We start from the raw sequence: 15,062 nt of genomic DNA on the forward strand, positions 1-15,062 counted from the left end.
TATCTTTCGATGTCAATTTATTATTTATCTCTTTGCCAATATTCAAACAGGCAGGCGGTCATAAAACATTCAAAAAGATCCTCTGAAACAGTCAAGGCATCTGTTTTACCTCAGTTCCTTTTTTAGAAACCTGGAAATCAGGAGTCCTGGCATTTATTTAAAAAAAAAAAAAAAAGTCGTGTTAAAAATATCTGCCATATCAAAAATACTGTTTGAAGGTCACTTCTTAGAAAGATTTAAAATTGTATCTACAGCTTATGCAGGCAGACAGTGGTTAAGAGCTGTTTCCAAATTTTTGACTCCTCACTTAGTATTATTTTGTTGGAACAAGGCGTTGACAAAGCCCACTGTTTGGTAATTAGCATCCTGTCAAGTCTCTCCCATCAAGACAGGCATCTGCACCTGGTTCTAGTTAAAAAATGTGTGTGGGCAGTTCTGAGCTGACCCTCGGAGGCCCTGCCTGGTGTAGAACTGCCTTCGATGCGCATGCCTGAGTCACCCCTTACAGAATAAGAAGGCCTCTGCAGTGACAGCCTCTGAGAGCTGTGGTCTAGTTCTAGTGACCTGTCACGCCATTTTAACCTCTTTGGAGAAAGTCCATTCTTGAGATGTAGGCACCTGCTCCTCCTCCCAAAAGAAACATGTATCTTCCTCAGACAGAAGATGCCTCTGAAGTCAACTCATTGACTAAGTAAAATAAAGGAAACATGAGAAAAAAAAAAAGGCCCAAGACCTTGACTGCCCTTTGGTCAGGAGGAGTTCTGTGGAGAGGCTGACTCTTCCCAGCCTGTCTTTCCTTCACTCCTCTGGGTGCTGCTGCCTTTCCAGGAACTGTCCCTGGTGTAGAGGTTGTGGTCCCTGATATAGGTGATGACGGCATCTGGGAGCAGGTACTTCACGCTGTGCCCCTGGCTCAGGGCCTGCCGGACGTATGTGGAGCTGAGCTCGTTCTGCACGGGCTCCCTGGCCAGGTGAATGTTGTGCCGGTACCGGTGCAGGATGGGCGAGCCTGAGATGTATTCCTTTGGGTTGTGACCTGTGCGGCTCACGCACACCACACCGAACTTCTCCACGATCTCCTGGATGTGTGCATCTTTCCAGAGGTTGGGAGTCTGGAAGGTCTTCAGGACATCTGCCCCGCAGAGCAGTTTCAGCTCGGGCACAGCTGGAAAAACAAGGGTGGAGGCTGACAAGGTTACAGAAGGGTCATGGCAGTAAAGATAACATCATATTCCGTTTGAAAACTGCACAGGATGCTTTTCTGGGAATGTATTGGGAACTCAGTGTCTGTGTGTTCATGACTGCAAAAGCAAAAGCATGTAAGTGAATCTGGAGCGACTTCAGGGACATACAGTTGTTAAGTAATAATTTAATCAATAAATCTTTTGTTTAGTATTGGTAGAGCGCCAAGAAATACACAATGGCCTGTTTGTTAGTTTTCCTCCAGTATTCTACCACAAGTCTGCGTGCAGTGGCTGGACCTCACGGCAGGGTGGTCCGAAGGCGGCTGTGGACCTGGTCTTCAGATAGAAGGTAAGGCTGTAAAAATCCTAGTGCTAGCTGGGGGCGTCAGGCAAGTCACCGCCCTTTTCACAATCTTATTTCAGCCCTAACACCTGGTACTTTTAGAAGTAAATCTCAGCATAAAGGTTCTTGGGATAATCAACAGCTAGTGACCTTTTCATCTGTTTTCAATATAACAAAGCTCTAGAACAACTGATCAATGTGGATAATCCTTTGGCATTTGTTCTAACAGAAAGATGGTTGTGATGATAAAAGGATGCCTAACGTTTACTGGGTGCTCACTGGGAGCACCACCGCTAAGCGCTTTATGGGTTTAATCTCCTCTGATCCTCAGAACGGTCTCACGTGGTAGGCGTTATCGTTGCGCCCGGTCTGCGGAGAGGGAAACTTGCCTGCCTGAGGTCACTCCAGGCAGAAGAGGAGGCAGGATTCAAACCTGACCTCCGGCCTCCGGGTGGGGCATTTGTAAATGATGGGCTCTGCCGCCTCCTGCTGGCGGGAATTGTATATGCATCAGAACCCCGACGCCCTTCCTGGATTTTCCCGGCACTGTTCAAGGTCATGTCCCTTTTGAATGGGCTGATGTGGAAAGGAGAAAATCAAGTCCATGCTAGAAGCAGCCACTAGGATCTCTGGTCCTCCTGGAAGCCGATTCTAGCTTCAGTAAATGGCAAAGGCTGTGTTCCTAGAGGTGGCAGCTCTCAGTCACTGGGAAACCCAAGCTGGGGTGGGGGGACCGACTTCAGGGATACCACCAGCTGGGGAAAGAGCTGATGTAAATGGTGGCTTGAGGCTCCTCTTCTGTGGAAACTTGGAAGGATCTGGGCATGGATTAGAGAGATGAGTTTACAAAGGAGCGCACTAGATCAGCTGTGGAACGGAAAGTGAGAAACTGGAGGTGTCATGGGGAGGTCTGAATTCAGCCTCAGTCAGGCACTGGCTGCTATGGGGCTGATGCAGCCTTCTCTGGGCCTCAGTCTCCCGACTGAGGACTGGACTTATTTACTGATTTCGAAGAAGCATATATAATTATAGAAAAGGACTTTTCAAACACTCTAGCAGCATAATATTGCTATAATGAAATGATATTCAAACACTGATGCATGTATTCATAAATTATCTGTCCATGGTTAAGAACTAGGACTTTAAAGCCAGACACCTTAGACCTGGCTCTGCCATTCAACAGCTGTGTGACCTCAACTTTAAAATGAGGATATTAATAGTACTTACCCCATAGGACTATTTTATAACTGAATGAGCCTATAAGTATGAAGTACTTAGAACAGTGCTTAGAACAGAGTAACACCTATCAACAGAGTGGGATAGGTGTTAAGTACCATCCATCATCCATCCACCGTCTTATCCACTAACCCATTCATCCACATGTCCATTCAACATTTATGGATGTTTTTTTCCCATAGGGAGTATTTTTAACATCAGTAAAACTGCATTTAAGAATTATTCAATAACTCACACTTTCCACTACTTTGGGCTGGTCCCATTGCTCACAACATATGTGGATTTGAACTATTTTTCATCCCTAAGGTTCTACTCTAATTTCTTATTTATTCAACCACTGTAACATAACAAGAGACCAGCTTTTGACCTTTTAAACAAATGCGTGATTTTCACGTGCTCTTCCTATGGGAGAGGTTAAATGATTTAATTGTAGGGCATTTAATTGTAGGGTCTCCTGAGGCCTGGAGCACACTGTCCTCCCCTCCGTTTCCCACAGGTCAAAGAACAGAAGATACCCCCTTTCCTCTGTTGGTGGATTTTTGTGGGGACAGTTTCCACACAATGGCTTCAATATTAGACACTATTTGATTTATTAACAGTGACAGGAATACAATTCACCGTGAGCTCTTGCCTACAGGGGACAAGTGACCACACCTTCCCATCCCTCAAATCAAAGGCATGTCTGCAAGGTAATCACTTCTGGCAACATGTGCCTTGGACTCCCACTCTGGGCAGCCCTCAGAGACCACTGTCTATCTCTTTCAAATCCATTTACATCACTGCTACAAACTCTTCACACTGGGCACCTAAGTCAGAGGTGCTGAATAAAGGCTGGTGATCTGATTTGTCTTAACCATGATGTAGTGACCTACATCAGATGTCCGTGGGTATTCTGGGGGCAGTGCGCTTTCTTGGAATAGCCACAGGCTTTAAAAAGCAGAGATTTACATGGAAAGTGAGGGAAGTGCCACCGGGACCTTTTTCTTTGGAAGTCCAGTTTATATTAAGAACACCCAGGCCTGAGGTCAGCCAGTCCTGGGTTTTCTGTTTCAGAGCCGTAGGAAGCATGGGAGAGTTCTGGCAGCTGGGCCAGTTCCCTCTGCTGTAAAATGGGGATGACCTCCTGCAGAAGTCCTGGAAATTGAGTGACGGACTGAATGCAATGTGAATTTCTGGCCTAGTGCAGGGTATGGGCACATAGCCATGTGTGAGGAGTGTGAGACCCTGAGTGGACGGGACACCAGAGCTGAAGCCAGGGATAAAGGGTGGTGCCCAAAGTAACCAGACAAGGCCACTGTGGATCAAACTGGTGCAAGATGGAATCAGAGGGAGTGGCTGTTCTGGTTGTGCGGATAGAGAATCCTTTGAAGGCTGCTGAGCTGTGCTCAGCCTCATCAGCTAAGAGCAGGGACCACCTGCACAAAAGATACACATACCGTCAGGCTGCTAGAGGACCAACCGAGGCATCCTCCGTCCCATGTGTCATATTCAAGCAGCCCAGAACCGGGCAGCCCACATGACTGAGTCAATCCAAGGAGGACCAAAGATCATGGGAGTGACGGGCAAAGCAGGGCTCTGGCTGCCATAACATGCTGAGTGCAGCCTGTAATCGTCAGTCCCAGGGGAGACGAGTGTCCAACGAAATACGCAGCACACAAGTGGTCCTTTACAAATATGTTACTCGTAACATACAGGCCGCCTAGTCAGATGTGAGATTTCAGCTGAGGAAGAACTCCACCCTCCTCTTGTTCATTGCTCTAGTGTTGTGGACTGTTTTTCCCTCTGATTACAAATGTGTAATCTATATCCATCATAAAATGTATGGAAAATATGTATTTAATGTAGAAAACAACAATTCTTTCCTTTTTTTTTTTTTTAAAGATTTATTTATTTATTTGACAGAGGGCATGAGCAGGGAGAGCAGCAGGTAGAGGGAGAGGGAGAAGCAGACTCCTTGCTGAGCAGGGAGCCCAATGCAGGGCTCCATCCCAGGACTCTGGGATCATGACCTCAGCTGGAGGCAGACGCTTAATGACTGAGCCATCCAGGCACCCCAATAATTCTGCTTTCTACAAAAACTTAGTATTTTCCTGTATTTTTTGTTTTTTTTTTCTATTGATTAAGACATGCAAATAGATGTACAAGTATATTTACATTTTATATACTTGCGATTATATATACAGAATCATATCCTGATTTTTCCCACTTACCTCATAAGCCTTCCTCCAAAAACCTTTTGTCTCAATTATTTGTCCTGTGTATACAGAATAACTTAAACATTCTCTAATACTTAAACATGGAGGTTGCTTTTATTTTCTGCCATTATAAAAACTGCTGTGCTAAACATCTTTCTACATAAATCTTTGTCCCAATTTCTAATTATTTCCACTGTCTGGTTCCTAGAAGGGGAATATATCAAGCAAAGGACATGAACATTTTTAAAGCTCCTAATATATTTTGGTAAATTGAAAAGCCCACTTTTCATTCAACATGAATTTTCTTTTTTTAACAGTTACTTTAGGAAAGAACGAAGATGAGCAGGACCCAGGGCCTGAATAGCATGAAAAGGGATAAAGAACAAACTCCCAACATTACAGGGCCAAGCAGAGTAGCCCTTAGAAAATAAATCTGAAAAGAATGCGGGTGAGCTTTGGCTGAGGGAGGGGGAGAGTCAGCTGGGACTGGTTTCACAGGAAGATGGGTCCAACGTGGGCCAAAGAGGACAGGTAAGTTTTCAAAAGTGGAGTCAGAGTGAAGGTGGGGGGGAGAGGCACCCAGCGAAGACCTAAGACAGGGATTCTGGAAGCAGGTGCAGGGGGGGCAAGTGTGAGAGGCTGGGAGCCTGTGTGTGGCATCCCTCTCACATCACTGGAGGCTCCTGCCTGTCACTGGAAGCTCCAGCATTCCCTAGCAGCAAGGAATGTGCAGCACCTATGCCATTTCCTGCCTTTGTGTTTTGCCCAGCTGCCCCTCTGCCCAGAATGTCCCTAATCTCAGAGAAGATACTTATCCTGAGTCCTGGGACTAGTGTCTCCTCTTCCAGGCAGCCTTCCTAATCCATGCCTGGACTCCACACCATTCACAGCCTGTCTCTAGCCTTAGGTCAGAGGCTCGGGGAGGCTACCTTTTTTTTCCTGAGTCCAAAGCCAGGCCTGGGGAGGTGCTCAGTGGGTGTCTCCTAACTCTGGTAGAAGTAGTTGCTGAGCCAGAGATGCTTCAGAGAGAAGCAGAGGCTGAGAAGGAACGCTGCCTGTGTTCCAAGACTGGAAGATGGGGGAAGAGAGGCAGACACAGCAGAGGATTACACAGGAGATGCTGGACCTCCTCCTTTCTTAGATTCCTACTCTAGTGCAGTCCCCCGAACTGGCCATAAAGCAAATCCCAGCATGCCTGCTAAATATCCAGATTCCCAGAACTCAGGGGGCCTGGGCTGTGGCCTAAATTGTTATACACCTCACAGGTGATTCTGCCAGTGAGTGATCCTTTAACCAGCATTTGAGGACTGCTGCATGAAACCTTTAGGGCCTGGTAGCATTTTCGAGTTCTTTTAGAAGAGCGCCTTCCAGTCTGTGTTTGGGGTGGGGAAGGGCACTGGTCTTCTGGGGCACCAATATGTGTCGAAAAGGGTCCCATGACTAAAAAGTGATAATGGCCACAAGCTAGTTCCCTTTCTTGTAGAGTCACAATGCACATGATCATAGTAAAGGCTCTGAAAAGTCCTGCAGGAAATTTTAGGTTGGTTTACCTGTGATATTCCTGAGCCCTTCTGATCAGGAACAGGTACACACCATCCACAGTTGGGAGACAGGCAGTAGAAAAACCACATAGATGCACCTGATGGGGTTTCAGCGGGGCGGGACCAGTGAGTCCCTGACCATGTCACATCCTGCCCTTCCATCACCAGGGACTTCTGTTTATTTCCATGAGGGGCCTACACACTTGACCCATAGGACCAAGGCTGCCATTAGAGAGGGAAGATACTTCAAAGTCACAACTAGTAAGATTCCACCAAACACCAGGAACTAACAACAGGGTAGAAACCCAGGGTTACAAATTAAAAGGACATTCCACATGGACTGAAATTCCCCTAAAAACAGGTTTCTGTTTGAGGATCAGAATGGCACATTTGTACTCAGAAAGGCTCAGGCTTTTAAAGGAGTCCAGCATCACTCACTGGTTTATCCCTGTGTAGCCCTGACTGTAATCCGGGTCACAAGCACAAGTCACAAGGGTAGGTAAACTCCTTTGGAGAAGAAAATCCTAAAGTAGCAACCCGATTTACAAGGGATGGTGGCAGATTGTTGACAATGACCTTTCAACCCGGGAAGTGTCACCACAGCCCAGCAAGCCTCAGAATCCTTATGCTGCTTGGGAGTGGGTCCTGCGCATCCCTGACCTCTCCCCCTCCCAGGGACAAGAGGGTCCGTACCTACCTGTGGGGGCTGTGCGAGCCCTGCTGTGGTCTGGGCCTTCCCTCCTGGGCAGAGATCTGAGCAGTTCGCTGTGATGATGCCTGCATTGCAAATACACGGGCTCAGGGTGTGCCCATCCCCACAAAGCCACCCAGGGGTCTGTTTTCAAGTCTCCACCTGCTTTGTCCATTTTAGGTAGGTAGCTCGTTCCACAAATGTTTGTGGAGGGCCTACTGCTATGTGCCAGGGGCTGGGATAAAAAGCAGATGTGATCGGGTCCTCTTAACCCTCCACTGCCTTCTGTGAGCCCTGGTGGAAGGTTGGGATGGGGGGGATGAGCATGGTTCTACTTTTTTTTAACACTGTCTTTAAATACCTCACTTAAAAAACGTTGAGTAGGGATTAAGGACATGCTCTATGAGAATCACACACATGTGGGTTCAAAATAAAACCTTTCATTTGTAAAGTGAGGACAATGCCTACCTTTTAGACTTTTGTGAGGGTGAGTCAGCTACTACACGGTGCATGGCCCACAGCTCACTGTTGTTCTAAACTAGTATTTCAGGACTTCACGGAGTGGGCTGCCTGGGCTTAATCTCAGCTCCCTCACTGGCCAGCTGGGTCACCCTGTGAGGGCATCAACTGCTTTCTGTCTGCGGACAGTTCAGCACTTGTGTGACAAGAAGAGTCACCGTGTGTGCCTCTCACTAGTGGTCATGAGGATTGAAGGAGTTATGCACGCAAAGTGCATGGAACAGCGGGCAGGACGAAGCAAGTCTCATTTGGTATTAGCATTTCAGATCTGATTAGACTCATGCCAGCTTGGCACGCCTGGCTCTTTTAGCAATCAATGTGCAAATCAAGACATACCTGATCAAACACAGGTAGTCACCACATCTTGTATCAATGCACTCTTCCACCTACTGAATTATACATTTATGAGCTGTGTTTGGGGGAATGCAGGGGCTCTGCAGCCAGACTGGGTGGGTTCGAGTTTAACTTTTCTGGCTTGTATGACCTTGGATGAATCACTCAGAGCTTCACTGACCTCATCTATTTATTGGTCATCATGAAGCTGATGCTGACCTCCCTGCTGAGCATCACCAGACTGTGAGAGAAAAAGCACTTCCTTCCCTGCCCAGTGCTGGGCGAGTGGCCCAGGGCTGATCATCACTGGGGCAAGGCATGGTGTAAAGGTTAAGCTTTACAGTTAGACTGCTTGGTTGGAATTCTGCTTCCAACCAGCAGCCGTGGTAATCTGGTGGTCTCCTTAAGCAATCTGCCTCCAGTTTCCTCATCTGTAGAATGGGGGACGATGACCACACCCACCCCTGTGAGCTACACTGAGGATTCATGGAGCAGCTTAGTACTGGCCCGTCCACAGAAAGAGCCCAGTCAACTTTATCAGTTTTTTCTGAGAATGGTGAGCTCATTTAATTCATCCTTATAGTCTTAGTTCTCAGGAAATGCTTACCTAAAATCTGCTGAATTCAGGAATGATGGAAGGAGTGGACCAATAAATACATTTAATTCTGGCCCCTAGTCTTTTCTGATGATCTCAGAGACTCAACTGAGTCCTCTTAGGGTCTAGTTGGACTCTGTGTTTCCATTATTGTCTGATTTGGTTTTGGTAAGCTTCATGTCTGAGGATTCACTCCTAATTAGATTGGAATCTTACCATACTGAAGTAGGTGTGAGTCTCACCTCTACTTTCTAACTGTAGGAGTCTGTGGATGTTACTAACCCTTTCAGAGCCTCCATTTTCCCATCTGTAAAATGGGACTAAACCACCTACTTCTCAGAGTTTCTGAGGTGACTAGATATTAACCTACCTAGAAAAGCCTGGCACAAACTGGTGATCAGTAAAAGTGGTGACTGTCATTTTATTGTATTTACCTTGAAGATCCTAGTTCAGGTTGACCCTACGTGAATATTAGCTGGCTCTCTGAACTCTGATGTGTGAATAATTATTCTCACAGACCTCCAGTGGGCCTCTGTGGGGCAGTGCCCATGGCTTCTTCCTGTCTGCCTGAGTGGTGTCCCAGTGTGCCCAGCCCCGGGCCTGAGTTTGAGTTTTCCATGTCCTACGCAGTCCAGGCATGCCTGGTCAGAGGGTCCCTGTGGCAGGACCAGAGTCAGCCCCTCTGTGAGCCCACCAGTAGATCTCTGGTTGCAGGAGGACCATAAGTGTGGCTTCAGACTCAGACGGGGGCTCTGCCACTCATTCGTGACTTTGATTAACTTAGCCTCTCTGAACCTGGTTCTTCATCTGTAAAAGGAGGACAGCGTAAGATCATGCTTGCAGAGGGGTTGGTGAGATGACAGTAGAGATGGTGACCATGATGATGGGCCACATAAATGGCATTGTGACTAAGGACCTCCCCTCACAGCTCCAGAAGGTGAGCAAAGTAAGCTATCAAATGTCCTAAAAGCATGAAAACTGGCCTATATTTAAAAAAAAAAAGTAAAAATAAGCAATCTGATAAGTAGAAAAAGAATCCTCAATGAACTCTACTGTGAATTTACTTCACAGTGACATTTGTCATAGTCACACTATTTGTCCCTATGATGCAAATCCCCTGTTGACTCTGTCAGGAAGATACTAAATGGAGCAAAGGGTGGGGTGGTTTATTACCTTGCTTCTAAAATCACCTAACCTTATAACTACCAGATTTTCAATCTTAAAAAGAAAAATGCTTGGGGAATTTTAGGAAAACATTCACAATCAAATTTTCTGAGAAGCTCACTCTAAATGTTGGAAAAAAAGAATGGGATCAGTTATTAGCAACACTGTGTTGTCTGTATCAATGGATTTTCAACCCTGGCTGCACAAAATCAATCATTTGGGGACCTTAAAAAAAATACCCATGCCTAAACCCCACTCACAAATCATAATTCCTGGGGGTGGGGAGATGAGCATTTTTAAAAAAGCTTCCCAGGTGATTCCTATAGCCAGGGCCCACTGGTTTGGATGGATCTTGGTACTAATCATAAGCCTGGTTCACATACTTTGTGACTGAGGCTGTGGCCTCAATCCTAGCCAAGCATTAGAATCACTAGGCAGCCCTTAAAAATTCTGATGCCCCACCCCAGACCAGTGACATCCCCGACTCTGGGAGAAGTTGGTACTTTTGAAAGCTCCCTAGGTGATTCAGGGTGCAGCCAGGGCTGAGAGGCACTGGACTAAAGGATAGAGTAAGAAAAAGAAAAAGCACATGGTCAGTAAAATCTCAGCTCACACCTGCATTTTCCAACAGAAGCAGCAACAATATTATATAGTTCTGTGGCCAGTTCGTATTTATCCAGGAATGGCTTATCTGTCTTGAGGATAAATTCTGGGCCAGTGTTGGGGAGGCAAGGAAGGTAACTAACATTATTAAGCACCTGCCATAAACCAGGTATTTTGCCCACATCATCCCATTTAATTCACGCAGTGCCCCGAAGAAGTAGGTGGTGTCACACTCATTTTATTAGGCGAGGAACTGAGGCTCAGAGATGCTAACTCACATCAAGTCCCTGAACTAGTAAACTGGACTTCCACATCTGGGCCCTAGGCCACACTGCCTCTCACAGGGTGAAGGAGGAAAGCGTCTTTGTGACTAGTGTTAAAGATAAACGATTTGCTGGATTTTCTACTCTTTTGTGTGTTTTCCCCTCTGCTATCCTCCAGAGATGAGAACTGGCTGTTATTTCTTATTCTGAAGGGATGATCTAGGTGTAAATTTATTCTTTATGTTAAAAAAAAGAGCATGTATTCTAACCGTCATTTCATATTTGCTCTTCTTTTAATTTGGCAAGAGGTTCTGAAGTAGCACTGAATTACTACTGAATGCTTCTAGCTGGTTCTTTCCCAAGAAAAAGGCAAATAATCAGAGCCAAGATCTGTAACTAAATGTTTACCTTTAATCTAAGAAAAAGGTAAACAGTTTTCAACCAAGTGACTGTGAAGATGAGTAAAAAATGAAAACCTAAATTGATTTATGAGGGAACAGGCCTGCCAATTACTGGACACTGTCCAGTCCAGTCGTTCCAAACAGAGAAGACACAACGCCCAGTTTGCAGTCCCTTCAGCAGACCCGGCTGTTTGTGAGAGACAGACCCACCTCCCCGTCCCCTCTGAACCCCAGGCTGGACTGGGCTTCCTGCTTTTCTGGTAAGCTCCCAGGACCCTTTCCCAGACCCAACTCAGTGACCCACTGCCCCAGCTCCCAGGGCTCTCAAGGCTTTCAAAGAGCCAATTACTTCTGCTGGGTGCTAATAGCAGTTCCAAAAGGAAAACTTTCTAGAGCAACTTTCTAGATTTATAGGCTTTTTTTTTTTCAATTTTACATAAAAGTTGAGATTTATAGAGCCCAGAATTTGTACAATTAGAAAAGATGGCTTATGAGGTAGATACAGTTTTCACCCTAGTCAGTGATGACAATGATAGAAGGTCCCACTTAGTGAATCCTTTAATGGGGTTCTGGGACAGGAAAGTTCTTTACATTTAAAAAGTCCTCATTAGGTTTTATTGTGCCCATTTTACAAGTGAGAAATGTGTCTCAGAATGTTAAATACCCAGTCTCACAGCTACTAGGTGGCTGCACTGGAGCCCAAGGAGACAGCCCTCTGAATCGAGATTGGGCATTTCCAGAAAGTGCATCCTGAAAGGCAGTGGGTTATGACTGTTTTCACTCTAGCCCTCCTTGAGAGTGGGTCTGTGGGTCTCTCTCCCTCTGAGAGGAAGTGCTTCTGGGATTTTGGCTGAGCAAGCCTGGCTGAAGCCCTACTTCAAACTTGGTCCCTACTTTCAACCGCAGGGCTCTACAGATGTGTCCCATGACCCCTGGTCATCACACAAAAGTATGCTCCGCTGTTACCTCAGCACCTTCACTGTCTCCGTCCACTGCAGCTGCTCGCTCTCCCAGGGGTCCACCCGGACCCAGTCGGACGTCTGCAGGGCCAGCCGGGCCATGGCCACCCGGTGGTGGGCAGCCACAAGGCCTTGCTTCCTGTAGTGGTCGTTGACAGGAGAGATGATACCCCCGATCACCTGGTACATTCCTAGGCAAGGGAGAGCAGGGGTGTGTGGTATGTGCCGACAGTGACCACCCGGCCACCTGGAAACTCTCTGGGCCTCATCCTGAGTGGGGGCAGACTCGGGCATTCTCTCCTGATGGGCCAGCCCCCTCAGGCATGGGTAAAGGATGCCCCAGGAGCCATGTGCTTCTCCAGTTGGCAATAGCCCCAAGTCATACTTCTCCTGAGAGCCAGGCTGTGAGGGGGTGGCCAGACAAGACGCCCAGAAGGCAGTGTGGACAGTTAGGGTCAGAGCACAGGAAGGTACATGATGGCCTCCTCCTGCACAGGACTTAACAGAGGCACCATCATCCTCTAATCATGGATGGGACAACAGTGACATGTAGTTTCTTATGCCCAAACAGGGGATCTTGTGAATCAAAGATGAAGGGAGGGGGTGGGTCTAGGAGGAATGGGAAGGCCTACTTTGGGAAAGATGTGGGTTGTGCTGATGAGTGATGCAGTATGGCTCAGGGACTGGAGAATGGGACACTTCAAGTTCAGAGCCAGAGTGACATGGTGGAAGCTAGAGAACCAGCATGGAAAGAGTCTGAGCAGGACCCCGAGAGCCTTGGGAGGGGGCTCCAGCTCCATCACTCCCTAGTGCACCCTTGGCAATTACCAACCTATGTGGAAAAATAAAATATGTAGTCATCTGAACTTCAGTTCTCCTGTGTGTGAAAAGGGACCATACCTGCTTGGCAGGACCTTGTGCTAAGGAGAGATATTCGCGAATCCTTATGTAGTGGGATGATATTTTGTTTTAGGATGGGACATATTTTTTAAAATCGTATTATAAAATATAACATGCACATAAAAACACGAAACACAGGTGGGTTGACAGAGAGTTATAAACTATATCCTGCTTTCATCATCACCTAGATTAAGACACAAACACTTTGGGCACACCAGATGTTCCCACTGCAAGCCCCACTTGGACAGCAGTTAATCACTACTCTTTCTTTTTTAATATTAATTCTCTGTCCTGTATTGCCTTACCATGTATTTATGCAGCCTTAAAAAACATAAATTCATTTGCCTTCTGAAACTTTTACAAATGGAATCAGACTGAATATATTCTTTTGTTCAGCCTTTTTCACTTTATGTAAATAAAATTCATGTAATCCAACCAGTCTTACTGCTGCATAACCTTCCATTGCAAGATTATATACTAAGTAATTGATCTCTTTTACTGTTGATGGACTTGGTCTGAGTCTGGCTTTGGACAATTACAAACTGCGCTGCTATGGACATCCTTCCCCAAGTCTCCCTGTGCACAGAGCCATGCATGTCTTAGGACACACATCCAAGAGTAGACCTGCTGAGTCATAGGGCAGGTGTCTCTGCAGCTTCTCTAGATGATGCTGGACCATTTTCCCAAGTGGTTGCAGCTATTTGTCCTCCAATCAGCCATGCAGGAAGAGTTTCATTTGCGCTGGGCCCTGCCACACAAGGTTATGGTCAGGATCTTCCCAATCTGAGAGACGTGCAATTAAATCTCACTGTTGTTTTAAAGTTCATTTTCCTGCTCACTAGTGAGGCTGAGCATTTATTCATACATATTATTTAACATTCAGGCTTAAATTTTTTGTGAAAGTGCCTGTTCAAATCTTTTGCCCATATTTTGGATTGTCTGCTTTTTAAACATTGATTCGTAGAGTTCCTTACGTATTCTACATACAAGCCTTTTGTTAGTTGGTTATAGGAGTCATAAATACCCTCTTGTTTTATGGCTTGCCTTACTGTTGTTTTTTAATGGCATCCTTTGAAAATGAAAGAAAAAGTTCTTAATTTTAATGTAGTTGGGTTGGGTTATTAGTTTTTTCCTTTATGGCCAGTGCATTTTGTGTTATGAAGACATTTTCCTGTATTATCTCATAAAAAGCTTACAGTTTTTTCACATTTGGGTCTTTGTGCATGATGTGAATCCTATTAAGTTATTTTTCTTTTGGACAGTCCATTATTCCAGCAGTGGTTACCCAAAAGCTCCCATCCACCCTGCTGCCGTGCTCTGCCAACCATGTGCTGAGTATCAGTGTTCACCTGTGCAAGGGCCTGCTTCTCTGCTGTTCTGTTCTTTGCTCTATTTGCCCAGCACTGTGCAACAGCACACTGCTTGGCTTAATATAGCTTTATTACACATCTTGGTATCTGGTTAAGCAAATCCTCCCACCAGCTTCTGCTTCAGAAGTGGCTTGGCAATTCTTGACTTTTTGTACTTCCCCTATACATTTCAGAACGAGCTTGTCAGATTCCACAAATGAAGCACCTCTCCTTGCCCCTCCCTGCAAAACCTAGCGAAATTCTGATAGGAACTGAACTGAATTTATAATTTAATTTAGGGAGAACTCAAGCCTTTACAGTTTTTAGCCGTCCAATCCACAAGCATGGTTTATCTTTCCATTTGTTTAGATCTTCTTAAATGTCCCTAAATAAAGTTACACAGTTTTTCTTATAGAGAGCCTAAGCATCTTTTCTAAGACTTATTCCTAGACACTTGATTTTTTGGATGCCACTATAAATGGAATTTATTTATTCATTTTTAAAAAGATTTTATTTACTTATTTGACAGACAGAGACCACAAGCAGGCAGAGTGGCAGGCAGAGGTAGGGGGAAGCAGCTCCCTGCTGAGCAAAGAGCCTGATGCGGGACTCGATCCCAGGACCCTGAGATCATGACATGAGCCAAAGGCAGAGGCTTAACCCACTGAGCCACCCAGGCGTCCCAATAAATGGCATTTGAAATATACTTTTTATTCTGTTTCTTGTTAATATATAGACATATGATTTAGGCATCCTGAATGCATATGTAGTAACCTTGCTAAACTA

The 15,062-nt window shown here is 45.7% G+C and overlaps 1 protein-coding gene and 1 long non-coding RNA gene across 7 annotated transcripts in view; one reads left to right on the forward strand and one right to left on the reverse strand.

Moving 5' to 3' along the window:
* The window catches only part of NMNAT3 (nicotinamide nucleotide adenylyltransferase 3), a 125,042-nt gene continuing 109,980 nt past the window's right edge, over positions 1-15,062 (reverse strand). For 4 of the 6 annotated variants that reach the window (XM_059391033.1, XM_059391034.1, XM_059391036.1 and 1 more), the window contains exons 3-5: positions 12,035-12,218; positions 7,197-7,276; positions 1-1,165 (exon numbers count right to left, since the gene is read on the reverse strand). In XM_059391033.1, coding sequence (XP_059247016.1) covers positions 750-1,165; positions 7,197-7,276; positions 12,035-12,218 — 680 coding nt within the window. In that variant the 3' untranslated portion in view covers positions 1-749. Of the gene's footprint in view, positions 1,166-6,508; positions 6,598-7,196; positions 7,277-12,034; positions 12,219-15,062 lie in introns of all 6 variants that reach the window. The other 2 variants (XM_059391039.1, XM_059391037.1) reach the window with 2 other exon arrangements.
* LOC132011840 (uncharacterized) overlaps positions 1,174-15,062 on the forward strand; it is a 79,466-nt gene continuing 65,577 nt past the window's right edge. The window contains exon 1 of the long non-coding RNA XR_009402446.1: positions 1,174-1,533. This is a non-coding gene — a long non-coding RNA (uncharacterized LOC132011840). The remainder of the gene's footprint in view (positions 1,534-15,062) is intronic.

Source organism: Mustela nigripes, chromosome 2 (genome assembly GCF_022355385.1).
Source record: "Mustela nigripes isolate SB6536 chromosome 2, MUSNIG.SB6536, whole genome shotgun sequence".
NCBI classification, from domain to species: domain Eukaryota; kingdom Metazoa; phylum Chordata; class Mammalia; order Carnivora; family Mustelidae; genus Mustela; species Mustela nigripes.